Source organism: Fulmarus glacialis, unplaced genomic scaffold (genome assembly GCF_000690835.1).
Source record: "Fulmarus glacialis isolate BGI_N327 unplaced genomic scaffold, ASM69083v1 scaffold13460, whole genome shotgun sequence".
NCBI classification, from domain to species: domain Eukaryota; kingdom Metazoa; phylum Chordata; class Aves; order Procellariiformes; family Procellariidae; genus Fulmarus; species Fulmarus glacialis.
In genome coordinates this window covers 4,943-25,129 of record NW_009189693.1, presented here as the reverse complement: position 1 = coordinate 25,129, position 20,187 = coordinate 4,943, and the positions used below count along the sequence as shown (strand labels likewise).

General features: G+C 35.6%; 1 protein-coding gene across 1 annotated transcript in view; it reads left to right on the top strand.

The window, feature by feature from the left end:
* Window positions 1-19,829, top strand: part of LOC104080635 (casein kinase I) — a 34,992-nt gene extending 15,163 nt beyond the window's left edge. The window contains exons 5-9 of the mRNA XM_009583106.1: window positions 3,022-3,170; window positions 4,206-4,301; window positions 13,188-13,294; window positions 13,669-13,692; window positions 19,775-19,829. Coding sequence (XP_009581401.1) covers window positions 3,022-3,170; window positions 4,206-4,301; window positions 13,188-13,294; window positions 13,669-13,692; window positions 19,775-19,829 — 431 coding nt within the window. The remainder of the gene's footprint in view (window positions 1-3,021; window positions 3,171-4,205; window positions 4,302-13,187; window positions 13,295-13,668; window positions 13,693-19,774) is intronic.
* The last annotated feature ends 358 nt before the right edge of the window (window positions 19,830-20,187 follow it).

Below are 20,187 nucleotides of genomic sequence, written 5' to 3'. Positions count from 1 at the left end.
GAATATAAATCTTCTGCATCCAGTAATGCATGCATGACTCGCGTGTTGATTCTTATGTAGTTGCTAGAATCCTTTTAAAAATAAATAAATAATTTAAGGTGTATATGGTGCAATTCCTGGAAATAATTATGCATGAGTAGCTCCATAGTGGACTGTTTCCACCAAATTTAATCAAGTGCATGCTTGTTGACAGGATTGGATCTGAAAATGGAACAGGGAAAAAGATATTTGACCTCGGAGAACACAAAAGATAAACTTCTTTGATAGTACATATGTACATTTTCATAATAAATATATTCTTGTATGTGGAAGTTTTTGCATGTCAAATAACTGAGGATTTTCTACCTTTTCCTGTCCTTCTTGTAACTTAAGACATAGAATAGAATGAGAAATAACCTCCACCATCATTTCAGTTCTTTTCAGTCAGCCTGCAGATTGAGCAAGAGAACTCGGTAGTATCGGTAAAAGATACTTCAGTCTTTGTCACAGGTGAAAGACTTATCTTTTTCATCCCCTGTTCTGTGGAATTGTATTGTCTTTGAGTGTGCAACACTACTGCTGTTTCAAGCCTTGTATAAAATATGAGCATGGATTTAAACTCCGGAATTTCCGCTTCAAATGCATGAAGGGTGGTATTTGATTTTTGGAGTTAGCCAATTGTAACAAATTCAGCTGCATTAAATGGCTCAGTTCCAGCCTTCATACCTCTGAAGAGATGCCTTGCATGCTTTGGGTTCCAGTTTACATTGGGGAAGTACGGTTAAAGAGGTCCTTAGCAATGTGTCAGCATTTCTCTTCACCTTCTTCAAACACTGATCTCCTTGGCTAGTATCGCTGAAGAGTCTTGCTTGTCTGCTGAGCTGGACCTTAGGTGCCAAGGAATTCCTCCTATCCACTGCTCCATCTGCTCATGCCTAAAACGTAGAGCTTAATACTCTGTTTGTCAAAACTGAGTAATTTGGGATGTCTTGGCACCATTGTCCTGTGGTGCATTTTTGACAGCACCAACATGATGCTGCCTCACAACTTTTTGTTATCAAGCTGCTCTCAAACCTTCATTTCTCCCTCTTTCTACTCCATTATCTCTGAAAGAGTTTAACTTAGCATAGCTCAGTCTTAGCACTGTCTCTGCACTTCTCAGCTATCCTCTGTCAGAAGATAGGCTTCTTACAGCACCTTGTTTGTACCACAAAATGTCAAATTCTCCAGGCTTACTGGCATGTGATGTGTGGGTCAGGGTGAGTGTGCAGTGATACTGTTGTGCTGCTTCCGACATACATACTCTTCGTAGGATCAGTGAGTGCTGCATCTACTTTTAATTTTATTAGTCCCCTGACTTTCTGGTCATACAGAGTGCCTTCTCTTGTACTTTGGGGCCATGCGAACAGCCTTTTTGGCTTGAGAGTGAGGAGTCATTACTTTTCTCAGAATGGCTTGCCAGTGGGTAGTTTCCCACTCTTTCATGAGCTACAAAGATTCCTAAATGAGTTAGATTTTAAGAGCTCTGTCCTCCTGGAACTCATGTCCCAGGACTCAGATCAAGTGCTTCACCTAATCCATATCAGATTGTGAGACGTTGTTGTAGTACTCTATTTCAAACCACTGCAGTGTGATTTTTTTTTTTTCCCTATAACAGGAAGGTGTGGATGGATGCAGTCTGAATGAACCAAAATTTCAGTATAGTTAGATTGTTGCTCTCTTCACTCTTGCAGTACTTTAGTTCTTTCTTATAATACCTGCTGGAACAGAAGGACCTGTAGGACTTGGTCTTTTGTGAAACCTTGTTAACATTTATCTCTTCTCACCATCTGCTGTTTTCTCAGACTGTTGTATTTCCATATGCCCCTCATTTAACTGATTCCTGAAGGAGTTATTGCAAATTTAGTCACATGTCTGAGCAGTTTCTCAATGGGATTTGAAGCTTGTGCTTGTTCATAGGTCCTCCCTTTCAGCCCTTGGATTCTTGTAGTCTTCTGTCCATAAGGATGCTTGTTCCTTACAGCAGTTGCCTCAGATGCCATTCATGGCTTATACACATTATCAAGAATGTGACTTCTGTATGCTCTACTCACCTGCCAAGAGGTTTGTGCTGGAACTCTTGTCTTAACTAGAAGGTTCTGGCTGCTAGTGCGCAGTCTGTACTTCATACCCTTTGACGACTAGGAAGGCTCTTTCCTTTTATTTGTACAGGTCCAGACCCTTTCAGAAATCTCCCTGGTTGTCTCCTCTATTGGGAGAATCTTATAATTTCCATGTAACACCTACTCAAATGAATCTCCACTTGTATGCTGACATGGTATTTTAACAGTGATATTAAACTGACACTGGTCAGAAGTCATTCTACAAGAGCTCAGGTAACCTTAGTACTTCTCTGCAGTGTTTCTGTTCAGGATATTTTGCCACTTCTGCTCAACATCTTCACATAACATGATGCCTGAATCATTCAGCACTGCTGCAGCCTTCCATAGTCATACTAAAATTATAGCTCAACAGAGCCTAATCTGAGTGTTTTTTGTCAGGGCAATTGGAGTTGCCCACTTTAGAACATACACATGGATCCTCTCTTAAAGAAGGGAAGGTTACATTCCAGTAACAAGTGTTCTTTGAGACGTAGTCCACCCTGTACATTCATATACCCCCCTCTTTACCTTTCCTTAGGCTTGTCTTCGTACAATTAATTGCAAAAAAAAAATTGAAAAGTAGAGGCATTTCTCTCCCCACTTTCTTGGCACACAGTGCATCAGGATTGGAAGGTTGAATGGAAGATCTCGACAGGTAATGCAAAGGGAAAATTAGTGCGGGGTCACTTGGTAGGATATGTTTAGAATATGGCGTTATATCTTGAAGAATATTATTACTATTAAATAACTTTTATTTCTGGTAATTCACAGATTCATGGTGAACAACTGTTCAGGTTTTATGGTGAGAGATAGAAGTTGCCTTAAAATGTAATAATAAGTACTCTTTCTTCAGTGCCATTAAAACAGCTGTGACAATTATGTGCATTTCTTATTTATATAGAGGAAATGGCTACATATCTGCGTTATGTAAGAAGGCTAGATTTTTTTGAAAAGCCGGACTATGACTACTTAAGAAAGCTCTTCACAGATTTACTTGATCGAAAAGGCTATATGTTTGATTATGAATATGACTGGATTGGCAAACAGTTGGTGAGTACAGTTAAGCTATTAGTAATATAGTGGGTTTTTTTGTGATCGGTTTTGAGCCAGTGTTAGTCTTGAGTTTCAGAATACATGTGCATCTCATGGCTGCTATTAGAGTTTTGAACAGCTGGTATTACAAATCCATTTTCAGATGCTTTTTCAAACATTATCTTTTGGCTTTAGATGTTTCATATTGAGTCTCTTAATATCAAAGTAAATCTCTGTTCAATCCAAAATGAGGTTGTAGGAATTCAGACTAGTTTTTGAGTTGAAGAAGGAGTTTAAAACTTTGCAGGTGATTATCATTATTGCATGTTATTTTCTTGCTTTGGGGACTTTCTTGCTCCCAGTATTTTTAAAATGTAGAGTAATCTGTTTTCTGCATCTGAGGTATACTCCAGATATTTATGAGTTCATTATGAAGAAACTGTCCATACTTTATATGCATTTCTAATGGAATACAATGTAGAATATCAGTTTCCATCACAACGCATCTAAAGTTACAGAAAATACTGTGTTTATATGCTTTAAAGAAAGGGTAAAAGATGAATTTTTCAGGACCTCAAATTTTTCCTTGCTTCTTTTTAATAAGTAGGGAAGGGGTTGTGTGTGTACCTTAGACAATTTTCTATTATACATTTTATGCTGAAGTTCCTTGTGTGACTCTCTGGAAGAATAGTAGTTTATTGCTAAATCTTTTTTCAGTGTTTAGCATTAAAAATTACTTTAAGCCTTTCTTCAGGCTTTCATCAGAATGTCCTAACTGCTAACTGCAGAATATATCGGCCTAAAGTCTTTCAGAAAATTAGTGTCTGATAATATTCAGAATTGCTACTTCATGAAATTGTGTAAGTCTTGGTTTGACTTCTTTCTTTTTGTTATTAATAAATATCTAGTGAAGCTTTTGCTTTAATTTTATGATTTTGGGTTATGGGAAACTGTCGGATTTAAAGATTAATTTCTGTTACAAACCAGTAACTTTTGGTAAGACTTAGAAATTTATTTTTTTTACCAGTTGCTACCTATTATTTATATTTGTAGCCTACTCCAGTGTCTTCAATACATTCAGACACTGCACTGTCTTCAAACAGAGAAGCATATCAGCACAGAGATAAAATGCAACAATCCAAAAATCAGGTAAACTGCTCATGTAAGAGTATCAGCATTAATTACTTTGTCTTTTATCTAATGATTTGTGCTATGTCGTTGCTTTTATAAGAACTCCAAAATAAAATTGACTCCAGGATTTCTTTTTTTTTCTTTGATATAAGTAGGTCCTTGTTAATGTTTTTCTACATCTGTAGACCTTAAAATGACCTAAAAGGTTGCTTTTTTGATGCTATGATATAACATAGCTTACATCAGTAGTGGATTTTCTCTCTGCTGATACTTTAAATTTTTTTTTAGTTCTCTGTTTTTAGTCACTGTGTCTTCCCCATATACTATATCATCTGTTGGGGTTCTAACATGTATGTATAACGTTTTCACTTTTTTTTTTAAACCGGGATAATTACCAAGGTGGTAAAAAGATTAGGAAATCAGATCTGTGTCCATTTATCTAAGCTAAGTTACAGCGTTGTGTTGGTGGACTTTGTTTCTTACTAGAAATTTTGAGCTTTAGCTACTTTACTTCTCTATGAAAATGTATGTATAGGCATATATAAGTATGCAGATAATGTTGATGTACAATCTATAGGAATTGAGTATGTAGTGCTTCTGTGCTTTTAAAAAATAATATATAATAATTAATGCATGAATTGCTTATTTTTGGAATTTTTATTTCTTCCTTTGCTTATATTCTTAATGCATTCAAAAATGATAGTCAACAGAATCACAGCAAGCCAATCCACATCATTTGAGAGCTCACCTAGAAGCTGACAGACATGGTGGCTCGGTACAGGTATTTTCTGCTTCTTTGCATGACTTAATCTGTCATTTTGCATTATATAATACTGTTTTCCTGTAGTGCCTGACATGATTCCTGTTTTCATATTAAGCTTGCTTCCCAGTAATGTTCAGAATGTTCCTATTATTCCCTACTTCACAATTGCCAAACTGAAATTAAAACAGGTGCAGAAAACTATGGATCTTTTTGTGTGTGGAATTTCTGCTACATGTTTCTTAGTGAAAGCTAAAACAATGGAACTATCTCTGTTTTTGAGGGAGTATATACTTAATATCAGTGCAAGCAACTGGAAGTTAGACATTTGATATGTTTTTTAGTTGTATTAGCAACTAAACCACTGTTGACTGAATTCAGTCTTGTTCAAGTCATGTTTTTTGTTCCTTAAGCAAACTTCAAATGAAAGTGTTAAGTAGTGATTTTGCTTAAACTTTACTACTTTTGTTCAACCAATAGTTGACTAGAAGAATGTTTCCCAGGGAGGTACGTCACACTTACCAGTGGAAAAATGAGTAGAAACCAACAATTTTCTCTTTATTATTAGTTTATTTCAAATTCAAAGAGCTTTTTTCCCTGGTTTGCTCCTAATTTTACTTTTTCGTATCTTGCTATTTGAATATATTTAGGGGCGAGATGGTTAGGATGATACACAAGGAAGTCTAAATTTAATATAGAAGGATTCAAAATGCCAGCTGCAAAGTCTATATGAGGTTTTGAGCATTCAGTTCAAAATGAAAATAATTTAGCTTTGTAAAGTGTTATCTGGGGGAAAAAAAAAACCTTTTTGTCTGCTGCATTTTTGATTCTGAAGTTTTGTTTTGGAAAAAATTTGTCAATGCCTGAAGAAAGAATGAGAAGTCCAGGGTAAAGAAAACAGTGCTGTAGTCTCAACAGTGTGATAATTCCATATCTTCTTTAAATGCTTTGAAACTCAATTCAAACTTAATATTGTCTAAATTTTGCTGCTTTAGAAACTACTGTTGTGTGTCATGTAAGAAAAGTTAGTAGATGATAATTATCTCTGTGCATCAAGAGAAATCTAAAAATTGTTCCATGCTTTCCATTAACAAATATTTTGAAAACTTTACTTGTATATTTAACTTGAATTGCAATAGTTCTCTCAATTACATCAGTTTCAAAGGTAGTGATTTATCTTTTGAAAACAGTGTAGTAACGTGGAATCAAAATTGGATTTGAAATTCTATCTTCCAAAATTATAACATTTCTTAATTTTTTTATTTTTTAGGTTAGAAAAATACATATTTAACTTTTAAATTGCAGTTAGTAGAACTTTCAAACTGTATATCATATCACTCTTTTGGCAATCGTAGCACTTAAGAAACCTTTTATTCTTTCTCAGGTAAAATGTAACAATCGCAAGAGATTTTATTCCATTGTAATATATTTTAAATACCCTTTGGGGGCAGGGAGAATATTTTCTAGGAAATACCAGTAGTATTCCTTTCTGTTAATATAATGTTATTCCTTTTTTTCTCAAAGGATATGGGCATTCTGAGTTCAGACCACTTGGATCAGTTGAGACTAAACAGTTGCCATGTAAAAAGAGCAGTATGCAAAACTGCAGCCATTTGGTCTGTGTCTTTGAAGATCAAGTGTGGTACAGAAGGGTATTTTCAAGCCAGCTTAATTGGATTGCTTTTTAGTGTGGAGTGGTCATGCTTCCTCATTAAAGGCACTTATAAAACTACATAATATCTTCAGTTTTGTTTTGAAGTTTGAGCCCTTGACTTTTGTCAAATACCCCTTCATTGTAGTGATATGCTATTAAGTTGGACGATTAGCTAGCTAATTTAGCTGGATTACTAACTGCCCCCAAGAAGACAAGTTCTAAAAGTGCCACAGATAATTGTTCAAAGGAGGGTTGAGTCTAAGGTATGAAATTAAAGTGCATTTATTTTTTCTGTGACATTAGTGAGTCATTGCTTATCTTTGAGATCAGTTTTATGCTGAATTATCCATTTTTCTGCAAGATATGAAAATGTGGCAGGTAATTTTATTTTAAAGTGACAACAGAATGTTTTTTAGGTCACTGCTATTACAGTCATCTGTAATACTACTGCTGATGTAATCTCTGAGATCCTTTTGTAGAAGATTATTCAAATGTTAGTGATTCTTCACTGTGACATTAAATTCAAGTGGACTGAATGTTGGTATGTGTGTATATGTATGTTAGTACATATTTTTATGCTCTTAGTAATGATGTCCAAGTGGGAAACATTCAGGTTCTAAATGGCTTGTTCATTAAGAGTAATCATTCTGGGTTTTGTATTAATTTAAGTTATCTCAGACCCTCTAGGCCTATGTTAGAGATACACTAATGTGCTTAATCATGTCTCGTTTTACTTTGTAGCATCAGTTCATGTTTAAAGTTCAAATACTATTAGCAAGTTGAGTTGTAAAAGGAAGACCTCCAGAAATAGTTCACATCCCTGCTTCCACTTTTCTCTATTTAGAATAAGATAAAAACGCTGCAGTATGGCAGTCTGTCTTTCTAGTTTGTGTAGCCATATTAATGAGAGCAACTTGTACCTCCCAGCAATTCATTCAGCAACTTCCTGTGTCTTTATTTTTATGTTTGCCTCAGTTCCCAAAAATGTCGGTTGTACAACACTGAATTGTTGCCTTCTCTGCATGAACTGCAAACTGCTTAACTGCTTATGCACTCATAAAGACTGTACTAATCTGTTCATTACTTTTTTTCATCACTTGCTAGCAGGTCTTCCTCTTACCCTTTCTGTTTTCCCATTTGGAAATTCTTTAAAAGGAGGTTAGATTAAAAGATTAGGTTAAAGAGTTCCCAGTGAAGTGCCATAGATCTTGAAAGGTGCTTAGGAACTGGTTGAAAGGTTAGATGTTTGATGTAAGTAGTTTTGAGTTGCAAGACACCTCTCCTTCAAGAAGTCAAGATAGCAATGCATTAGATGAAACAAATCAATTTCTCTAAGCTTTTGTGAATTAAAAAGGTAGTGTGGATTTTTTTGATTCTTTTGTCTTAACTGGAAGCTTTTTGAAGGTAAAATTTAGCAGCCTGTGGTATCACTAATGAATTGCTTAGGCATGAAGGCTGGCTTTATTTTTTGAAGAGTGGAGAATTCAGTTACTGAGATTGGTAATGAAATAAAGGATTATTTTCTATGTCTTTTTAAAATTTTTGCAATTCCTTATTGTGATTGTAAGCATGAAAATCAGCAAAGTTTGTTTTATGAGAGACTTTCTGACTGCTTTTTGAAATAACAAGTAAAAGATTAGTTTACATAGTAATCCAAAACAAAGCATGGGGCTAGCCTGAACTGAAACTGTTAACCATTTGGGGAATTGGTATTCAGGCTTAATTTTGTCTTATTATAACTGGTCCTTATCAAGCTTCTGAAGGACCATATATCTAAGAAACTAATCTGTTCCCCAATTAGTATGTCTTGTTATTAGGTAGTGGGTCTAGTATTTTAAGTTTGTTTGCCTTATGGCATAGAGGGTAGCAAGAAACAGCCAATGTGACACATATGCTTCTTCATATATGTGCTGTTCAAATTAAACTTAAAAATAACTGATTAAATTTGAAGGAACTAAATTTAAACCAGGATAAGATCTGTTACCAAAATGCTTAAAGTTGTTTTAGATTATCAGTTTAGTGGTTGGTCTCCCACTTGTATATAGGTGAGTATCTTAAGTTAATCTTCAACATTGCAACACTTCTAATTTCAAACTTAGTTTAAAATATTTGTTTTCAGAAACCTAATTCTGTGACTATTCGTGGAAAAATGTTCATGTACTTTTTGTTAACAGAATTTTTAGGCGTAAAACTGTAACTTCAATATCCACATTTTTTCACTACAATCATATACAAATCTTCTTAAGAGATGAATTGTGCTTCCCGTCTTTTATCAGGTTACTGAGGAAATCCAGTCCAACTCCAGCCATAAGTAGAGAAATGAAATTAAAAGTTTCTCTTTAGGCACTGTTAGTTTTGTGTATCGGTTCTTCTCTCTCCTTTCCTAAAGTTTTAGCTTTTTATGTGGATCCATTATGATGATGATTCTTATGCTTTATTAGTGGTACGTCCTGGTTACAGAATTTGGTGTACGACACCTTCAGTGCATAAGCTGTCTTCTTAATGCATAAGCTCTTATTCTTGTTCAATTTTGTTATTTTCCCATATCTTTCTACCTGTGTTTTGCTAATTTTTGAGATGATTTGCATGTAGTCTGAGAGAGAAAAGTCTAATGATTGGTTTAACTCAAGCCCATATGCACCAGGATCAGGACTGTACAAGTGTTAACACTGCTTCATTTACCCTGCATTATCGGTCTTTTACCAAATGCACTGTTTGATCAGATTGAAAAGTATTTTACCGATGTCACAGGGAATTAACTTCGGGCATTGTAGGTTATTTTAGCAAGGTACAGAACCTATGATTGTAAGATCATACAGTTATAGCCTTGCTGATACTGGAACTGAAGCGCTCCTGCCTATCTCTTGTGCTCCTTTAAATGAGTCTTTGTTAGTTTTTTTTAAAGGTAAATATTTTGCCCTGTTGCAGGTGTATTAATTCTTGGTTCTTCATGTTACTGAGACAGTTCCTAAAGCTGTTTTCAACAGTAGTAGACTAGAGGGAAACTCAGGTAATGAGTGATTATGGAGAAGCATGACTGATGCTGTTTTTCGGACTATCAATATCCTTTGGTTCACTTATGCTTTCAGAGGTCACAACTCTTCCCAGAAAGATGAACTTTGTTTTCCTCCCGTCTAAACTAAGCCATGCAACAGGCAGGTGTACTTGGTCGTATTTGTTTGCGTATTTGGTGGATGTGTTTGGTGTATGTATATGGGAAGGACTGAGGTCTCTTTCTCCTTGATCTCTATCCCCTTGATAGAGATCAACCAGAGCGAGGCAGGACAGTCTTCTGCTATCTGGTGCGAAGGTTTCTACAAAGTTTGTGTCAAAGTTTCTTAGAGAAAACAGTTGTCTTAAATTAATGAAAAAAACACCTTAGGACAAATGCTGTCATGAAAAGAAAGACTTCTCCCACAAAAGGAAACCACTGTCAAGAAAAACTATTCAGTTTTGAAGTCAGTTTGAAGAATTTCAAGAAAAGAATCACCAAACAGGTTGTCATAGCTTCTCTGCTTCCTCTTTTATAAGCATATAAACATGTTGGGAAACCCTAAAATAAGCTTTGTTCTTTGTTACTACATAGCGGTGCATTGACCCAAGCAGAAGATTGTTACTGCTCCTTTAAAGGTGAAGTCAGCTTAGCTTAGTATGACTTTAACTGTGATTTAAAAACAAACAAACAAACAAACAAACCTGTCATAAACCGGGAGGTTTTTTGTTTTTATGAGTTGCTCAAATCTTGCAGATGTTCTTTTGACAATGGCCAGAAGAGGTTCCAAAGAGACTAGAAGAGAGTTGTTGACAAAGGCTGATAGGAACCATGAATCTTGAACCAGAGTAGCAAACCTTTTTTTGCTGATCTGCTTGCATCTCCAAAACAGACTTCCTCTAGCAGTGATAGAAGGGCAGACTATAATAACGTGCTTAGGTGCAGTTTTATTCATGTCAAAATGTTTTCACTTTCTCCTAACTTTTTTATCCATCAGAAGAGAAAGATAGATTTTTTTCAACCTATTGTTGAAAAATAATATTCATAACTAGTTTATTAATGTAGGAAAGATTTTTAGAACTCTACTTTCCTGGTTTTGCAGTTCAAATGAAGAATGTGTACATGCTTGAGTTTGATCCCTTTTTTTGAATCCGCTGTCCAAGAAGATAGAGGTGAATGATTGAATAGGCACTCCTGGGAAAGAAGTGTGAAGGAGAATGCCACGTGAAAGCTCCATAGATGCTAGAGTTGGGCAATGTGTTTGATATTTGAGTAAAAGTCATAAATGTTTTCATTTGCTTTTTGTAGGAAAAGAGAAGAAAATAGAAGTTCTTGCAAATACCTGTGCAAACTGTCACCTGTTTTTTACAACAGTCAGGAATGCTAAGGTGTATGGCTTTCCTTCCCATCCAAAAAGGGGTATATACCTCTCTTGCTATTTCTTGATTTACCCTGCCCTTACTTGAGTAAACAGAAGACAAAGGCTTCTGTTTCGGATCAACCGTTGTTACTCAACCTTGAGCACAGGTCTGAGGATCTCTTTAGAAAAGTTCATTTTAAGTCTAGATGATGGAGCAGAAATTCTGAATGATTAGGACTGCAGGCAAGGTTGACTACAATCTTAGTTGGGTGGCATTGCTTTATATGGACTAGTGCAGGCTGTAGTTGTGATTAGTTATGTAGTTATGATTTGGATCCTTTGGATCCAGAATTCATTTGGTGGACAAATTGAGCATTTTCATGAACAATCCTGTCTTATTTGGCAAGTACTTCCCATGCACACACCATATATTTCTGCGCTGCTTATCACTGTTACAACTGTGTATTTCACAACAAGCAATGAAATGATCTGCACACCTGCTGAGATGGTTGGGATCATACTATTTCCCCTTACCAGTAAATATGGACAATGATGACAACAAATATTAAGATACTTGTAAAAAAAAATCTACTAACCCAAGGTGCTTAGTTTAAGATGCCTCACCCACCATCTTACGATTTGCTAAAGTACAATTCCTACCTATTTCTATCACTGAATGTTTAGTACTTCTGCCATACCCAATGATATGAAACTAAGCTTAAGCCACCTCGTTGGAACTCCACTGACTTACCTGTCACCACAGAAATCAAGTCCAATCTCCCAGAATTCCTTCAGTTATATTGACCAAAATTTAAGTAATTGGATTCTTGCAATCTCAGACATCTTTCCTTTTGTTTTGTTGTGGGGCTGCAAGGTTTTTTTGGAAGTGGTTCCTATTTTAGTGAAACTCGAAAAAGAAGAAAACTCAGCCTGATGTAGGCATATGGCATGGAAAATGGCTTAAGTTCAGCAAACTTCTGAAGCTCTGTACTTGGTTACAATAGGAACCACAAATCAAACCCCAATAGGCAAGGCTATTAGCTCTGGTTATAAATAGATGAGACGTAATTGCTACATTTAGAGGAGTGCTTGGAAGGGTGAGGGGCATAGTAACATTATGATGATGACTTTCCTTTCCTCTGCTTTCTTCTACTTTAATGTCTGACCGTCAGGCAAGAGAATCTTAAACTATAAACTACTATTGGTCCACTTTCCTGTAGCTGATTATGTTTTACAGATGTTTTCTGCAGGCTCTTATATTATTTGGCCAGAATGATATTTTTGTGCAATGTTGCTTGGCCAAGCATTTGCTGCTACTTTGTAGCTAGTGGACCTCTTGATGCTTTAATGGGTCAGTTAGCACTGCCAGCTACCCTGACCAGATATGCACTTGTTTATATCCAGTTAACCATCCTCCTGGCAGATTCTATGTGGTGAATAAGGGAGAGGCCTCTGGAATAGCTCCATTTGTCATGCAGGAAAGCTGACATGAACTGAGAGAGAGAATATTGGGTTCCATTTGGTTTAAAGTCAAAACAAACACTTCCGGAGAACCAGAGCTGTCCTGGTGGCTTAAGAATTTACAAAGGAATTTGAGAGTAAATTAATGGGAATGAAGATGAATCTAATTTTTTTGTTTTGGTTTGGGTTTTTGACAGCAGTAAGTGTTCTCATGCTCCTAAGAGTGAAAACCAAAGGTCACTAGGTCTAGAGAATGTCTTAGTTTTCCCGTCTTGCGGTGAGAACTCTTTGAGATACAAAAGAAGGAAATTAAGGAGCTTAAATACACTAAAGAAGCAGAGAATAGGGTAAGAATGAGTTGATATCAGGAAAGGGGTTAGTGCCTTCCTGCAAGGCTCTGAAGAGGCATGAGGGAGATCAGCAAACCTGATCAACAGAATTGCTTTGCTTAGTCCAGTCACTTTGAGTCTGTCATGTAGATGTCAGTTCCACTAGTAGATATGAAAGAAAAATGGCAGGAGCACAGGGATGCAGGAATAAAACCTGGAAAAAATTGGAATAAAAAGAATTATGGAATTAACAAAAATTACTGAATTTTGAAGATGTATTGTAACTTTAGGAATTGACAAATGTATGTCTTGCACTAGCATAATTTCAGCTGTTTCTGGTGATTTCAGGTAGTAAGCTCAACAAATGGAGAACTGAACACAGATGACCCAACTGCAGGCCGTTCAAATGCACCCATCACAGCTCCTGCAGAAGTGGAAGTAATGGATGAAACTAAGTATGTCCATCTTTTTATATTCTTTGGATCTTGTGTGCTCAGCCACTTCAAAATTCTTCTTGGATAGTTACGCAAAAAATATTGTCTAAACTGAATAGCCGCTGGTGAGGGGCAAAACTATAGGGCTATACTTAATTTTGGCTTTAAATATTTAAATAATAGACTTTTTATAGCTTGTGCTTTTTAGGCTAAGCCCTCAATAACACATCTCTCTACACTAGAAAAGTGCATGTATTTTTGATATTTCAACTAATTTTGAAATATTTATTGTAAGATAATGTTCTTACTACCAAAAGTTACGTATGAAAGATGTAAAATTCTTCTTCTGTGTGGTATTCTGATTCTCTTTTTTCCCTTACTCTCTTTCTGTATAGCTGCCAGAAAGTGTTGAACATGTGGTGAGTTCTACAGCACAGGCAGGCAGAAATAGCCTCAGGGGCTTTGTTCTTGTTATTTGGTTTAAAACTAATTTCAGAGAACTTTAAAATAACAAGTCCATTTGGAAATCACAAAACTTGTTTTAATATTGTGAAACAATTAACTTTTTACAAACAGCCACCTTCAGGAGCTATTTTGCCTGCTTCAAATCTTTCTTGCTTTTAAGTTGTGTAGTCTGTGGTGTAGTTTATTTAATCCTTTTTAGTGGGTAGTAGAATATTTTTTTCTTACTTGCTATCCTGCTTTAGAGGGGAAGACATTTTTTTCAGATGTTGTAGCATCAGCTAGTATTTTAACATCTAGAAAATAACTCACTCACATGAACAAGTAATAAATGCTAGCAAATGTTTGAACTTTGCCTGTTATCTCTGTAAACATAGTATTTACCAGTGTGTTAGTCTTTGACAACCTGCTAACTAATTATTAAAACATAACTTCAGGGTTCCTTGAAGTTACAGTGTAATGAAGGGGGAAAATATTAAGGTCTGTTAACATGGAATGGACAACTAATGTATATGTATTTGAGTAGTAAAGTCAGACTTGCAAAATAGTACAGAAAAATATTCTTAATAGCTAAAGGTAGTGTAACTATATTCTAGATAGCTAAAGGCAGTATAACTGTCAACGTGTTCTTTTATAATTGTGCTTGGAATAGGATTTTACAAGGATCTAGTTTATCATAAAATAGAGGCAGTCAAATATGAAGGATACATTAGTAGCAGAAAAATTCAGTAAGCATTCATTAATAGCAATAAGTTTTATAGAGCCCATTTTCCTAACTTTTAGATAAGGGGAAATTTCTCAAAGTACAAATTTTTCTTGCCGGGGTTGTTCTGCAGGTTCTGGTTTTGGTATGTAAGATTTATGTGCATGTGTAGTTAAAAGTTGTGAATGGAGGTGTCTGTTGTGCCACACCTGTGCAGTAGCTTTCTGTGAGCACCAAGATGACCAGTTCTTTATCTGCCATCTTTATCTGTATTATTATTTTTCTGGCAAGAAAATATGTATCTTACATATATTTAAAACAAAAAAAGACCCCAAAGAGCAAAGACGTTGATAGGCGGCACACAGAGAAATTCCCTATCCCCTCTCTTTGGATAAGTGCAGTGGTAACCTTCCTTATGCCCAGTTTATGTACACACAGGAAAAGATCAAATTTCTAAAGTTTCGAGTAGTGCTTAGCACAATTAAACCTATGTTTAGTTATCTACAGAAAATAAGAGAATTCTCAGAAGCCAAGATGCTGCAGCTGCTTTAAAAGTGTAGACATTCATTTCCTCTGATACGAATAATTGACGGACAAATGTGCTATCCTTGACCTTTTTGGCCTAGTCGTTACTGGTTTTGTTACAGACAAAATATCTAGTCTCAATATCCTACTCTTTAGATTAATCTTCTTTTTCAGTATGAAACACACAAATTAGTTTTCCAGTGGTCTCTATTTAAACTGCAGTTTTCTTATTCACTATTTTGTGGGGGGGTAGAAGTTGTTTTGTATTTTGGCAGTAATTAAAGCAACACACATGCACACCCCCCCACGCACACCCCCTCCCCAGCATTGCTATCGGACATCAATGTATAGGTATACATCTTTTCTCAGCAACAATACTTTAGAAGGCTTAGGTAATTTTACATTTTAACATGATAGTTACAAGCTTAATAACAAAAGGTATTGTGAGACATTTAAACATCCATTTATAGATTTTACACTGCTGAAAAGTGTAGGGAAATGCAAGTATCAGTATCTTTCATGTCTGTGATATAGACATTTTTGTTTTTAAGGAGACATTGTTTTATCAAAAGACTCTTACTTCGTGCCTCTTTCATAATTTTTTCTCCATCTGAAAATATGAACATAGTTAATCTCTCTTGCTGATACCTTCTGTTTGTAACATTTCCTCCTACTCTGAGGAATATTAATATCTTGAATATTTTTTAGAAACTTCATTCTTTGTTTTAGATGTTTTCATAGTTTTAGAAGCTTAGCATGACTATATCTTCGTTTAAAAGATTGAAGAAAGGGTGCCCTATCACCCCTATCACACCCAGGGTGTGATTTTAACTATGAACACAAATATTATTTGTCTGAATATTAGGTCTTCTGTTGCCATTTCAGTGGGATGCTGTAAATCAGAAAGGATAAGGATTTTTTCAGTAAGCATTTTATTGATTTGGGAGATTTATCCAACACTTCCATTGTTTGATATATGTTTATGTACTCAGATGCATATATATTCTAAGTCTTATGCCTTGTCATCTTCATGCTCCTCAGGTGTTGCTGTGCAGCAAACATGACTTAGCAGTGGGTGTGGGGTTTGGGTTTTTTGGTGGATTTTTTTGTTTGTTTTGGGGGTGGGGGCTGAGGGGTTTTGGGGGGGTTTGTTTTGTGTTTTGTTTGCGTTTTGTTTTTGTTTTAAGAAAAGTAGCTTTCAGCCCTATTTCAGTTATTATTTACTGGAGTTGTAAAGCAGGGAGAAAACTAACCTGATCACTGTTCCACCCTGGCACTTGTAGATCTTATCTTCTACAGATGGTCTTCCAGTTATCACTGAGCAATTAGCCTTTCTTTCCTTAACTCTTTGCTAGCCATCAGAACAGTTGCTTCTATGAAGCAATGTGTAATTTGGATGACCAAAAGGCTCTGCCACGGGAGGACAGAGAAGGGCAAAAAGAAAACATGATATGGTCTATCCTTTTTATATCTTGCATTGTTTTTGCTTTAACACCTGTTAATAATCCTGCAGTAAAGTGCTGACAAATGTAAAAACACAGCTATCTAAACACAAATGAGAACTGAAGTTGCTTTAGCATGTTGTGCCAGGGAACTGCTCAAGTGGTAGAGGGAAGGGTATTTAGCAGAAAAAAGGTATGATAATTTTGAAGTAGGACAAGAAACGTTCTTAACCATAATATTGAGATTGCTACCTTTAGACAACATCTCAAAGGTCACTTTAGATTGTACAGAAAAAGTAAGTTGTTTCTCGAGTTTCACAAATCGGTATTATACTGCCTGCTGTAGAAATGTTTTATACCCTACAGAGAAACTGGTTAGCAGCCATTAAATGCTTTCTTTAAAAAGAAAAAAAGTTCCTTTCCTAAAATTAGAAATTTTCAAAGTGTATCTATTCTTATGCATTTTGCATGCTATTGAATAATATGATAAATGTGTGGTTTAATACTGATTAATAATGTCCCTATCTGTAGCTTTAAATATGGCTTCAAGCAATGTTATATATCTAAAGTGATAATGACACCCTCTAGTGACAGTATTCTTAAGACCATGTCTGCATTTCTATTATAAATTATACTCCTCAGGAGATTATGCACTATGGATCTCTAATTTCAGGGTTACATTTCTTTCATAAAATTTATTGTCAGGCAATGTAGTCTGACCTGTCTTATTCCCATGTAAATGTGCATATATTTTAAAATGACATTTATTTGGCCTTGGAAGACTTGACAAGGTCTAGCACTTCTAGGCTGATAAATACACATTTCAGTAAGTTTCCAAGCCAGTCCTGTGGTTTACAATGCTCTATGGAATTTGCATTTCTTTAACACTTTTTAGATATATTATATATTAATAAAGGGATTTATTTTCCCACACCAAATAACAGTCTTCAGCGTTTAATGAAATTCCCTGAACTAGGATACAGTTGAATAGTTCTTACAGTTATAAAAAACCCTGTTAATAGGATTATACTCTTTGTAATAGTATTATGCAAACTCCTGAAGACCAGGAGATTAAAAAGGCAGTGCTTTACATTGGTTAAAGATAGAACTCTTGAAATCCGCATTGCATGATACTCCTCTTCTCTGGTTGACAGAGAAGTAGCAAATAGGCTATGGAGAAGGAATAATGGACAGTATGAGATTTGCAGCAAGGATGGGTTAAAATTTTCTGGGAGGGAAGGCACGAAAACTTAAAGTGTCCTTGAATTATACACAGGATCCAAGCAGTCCTAAACATTTATGAAGTGTGATCTGCTGTTCCCTGAGACATACTCCATATAAGCAAAACATAGTTAAACAGTGAAGAGTTAAAATTCTAGATTGTTTTTCTAGAATATAAATTAACTGTCTGCCACACTTTCATCTTCCTACAGTTACTTACATAACCTGTGTTCTGTATATACTAAAATTATGAATCAAGACAGAATTTTTCTGTAAGCTTTCTTTGAGCCCTCCTAATATGAAACAGGTACAAAAGTGATTTACCATCACAGTCCAGAGTAGGATTTCCTCATTTACAGGGTCATAGGATAACTTGACATTGAAAGGGAGGGACCACTGTAAAATGCTTTGTTTTGATATGATGTTTGTTGTATATACATATATAAAATACTTGGGAAAAGATTGGGGTGAAAGAAGGATTAAACTAAATTGGACTCCATACATCTGCATATAAATTCAAAGCTTAATGGATGCTAGTGGTTGTAGACAGATGCTAAGAAAAAGGGTTAGTAGTTATGGGGGAATTCCAGTTGCAGTTGGTGGCTACTAGCCTTCAAAACCAATTATGTCTCTTCTAGAAGTACTTTATATATAGCATGATATTTCTGCTAGCTGTAAAAATACTTATCTATGTAGTTTCCCCTATTGAATTTTAATTTTGGGCTTCCTCTCCATCAATAACCAATGTTTTTTTTCTACTGAAAGTTATGTAACTCTTAGAGCAGCTCTGGTCTGCCTCTGCCCACTGCTCCTTTTTCAGTGACCGAGCGACAGGGTGCTCTTGGATATTTTGAGAAGGTAACTTCTGTCTCCCCTTACTTTGGATGTTATTCTCACCCCTTGTAGAACCTTATTTTTAGACCCTTATTCTCCCTGGTTTTCAAATGCCTTCTCCATTTCCCGTATTCCAAACTAAATCAGCAGGATTCCTTTTGAATTTTAGTGACATAAAATGCTTCATAAACTTAAGGACTTACTGATAGGCTATTGATGCATTTATATGTTCACTTCTGTTGTACTTAATAGTTTAAGAAAGAGTAGTTTTGAGTATGTAGCACTGCAAGTGAGAGTTCAATAAGCAAACTGCAGAACTCCATGGAGCAAGCTCTGTTCAGGTAGACAGCTTGCATGTTCACTTTTGATGGCAAATTGTGAATACTTTACTAAGTGGAAGTTTTAGTCTCAAAGGTGGTGGTCAGGAGCTGGGAGTTGCCTAAAATAAGGCTAACATTACTTGCAAATGAAAAAGTTTTCTTTGAGTATTTGTTGCTTTCCTCTTTAGTTTATTTTCAAAAATACTTCCTGGTCTTCTGCAGACCTCCTCTGTATTATCTATCTTTAACTCCCTCCAATTGTTTTTGCTTTTGTAGTGTTTTTTCAGTTACTTTCAGGTTGTCTCTATTTGCTAAGTGAAATTCGCAGTATTTTGCAATTTTAGTTTCCTTCATGTAGTGTGCAATAAAGCAGAAGAAAGAATGTCAGTGTACTTCAGTATACTTAAAGCTGTGATTTTTCACTGGAGTAATATCATCACAGCACTGAATCAGAACATTAATTATATTGTTCATGAACATTTTCTTCTAAAATATTTTTAGGAGTAGACTTGGGGAAGGTTTTTCCAAGTTCTGGTTGACAAAGGAAGCTCAAATTGTTTTTCTGCATTAGCAACAGTAGTGTCTTAAGTGCACAGTTCAGGTAACACAATCTTAAGCTCAAGCTTGTATTTGGCATATTACCAGTTAATGTGAAAGAGTACTCAGGTAATGGAACATTCCTTATTCTTACAAATACATTTTTAAGTCAGCCTATAATGCTTTTGATACCCTCACACAATGCTCTAAACTTAATAGCTATTTTTATTATAGCTTTTTTCATTTGATACTTTTTTTCCAAAAAAGGTGAAATGTGTCAAAAAATCTCTACTTGTTTCTTTCACTAATAAATCAATCACCTGCAGTAGAGCTTAATGTATTCCTTGTGGTGCTGGCTATACCTGAACTACATACTTCAAGTGAAACAAATACAGTAAGCAGAGTTTAGTTTTGTGATTTCTTTTTATATCATATGTAATTCATGTCACACCTGCAGGTGCTGCTGTTTTTTCAAGCGGAGGAAAAGGAAAACCATTCAGCGCCACAAATGACTAGAACCAAGCAGAACATGGGAAATTGCTTATTTGTTCAACTGCTGTCTTGTGATCTTAAAAAAAAACCCAAAACAAAACAACTCAAAACGAACCAAACAAACACCCTCTGTAATGACCACATGTTTTCCAAGGACTCCCTTAAAAACAATATCATGCCTGTGTGCTTTGATTTGGTTCTCCTGCATCCATCTTTTGTTTCTTTAATTCATCTATTCTTAAAGCTTTAAGGGTTTGTCAAATATGAGTGCTTCTTTTGACCATCAACAAATGGACCAATGAAATGGTACAAATGAACAGTATCTTCAGCAAAACTAAACTTGGAAAGTGTTTCTCCTGTCATAGGAAGTACTAGCAA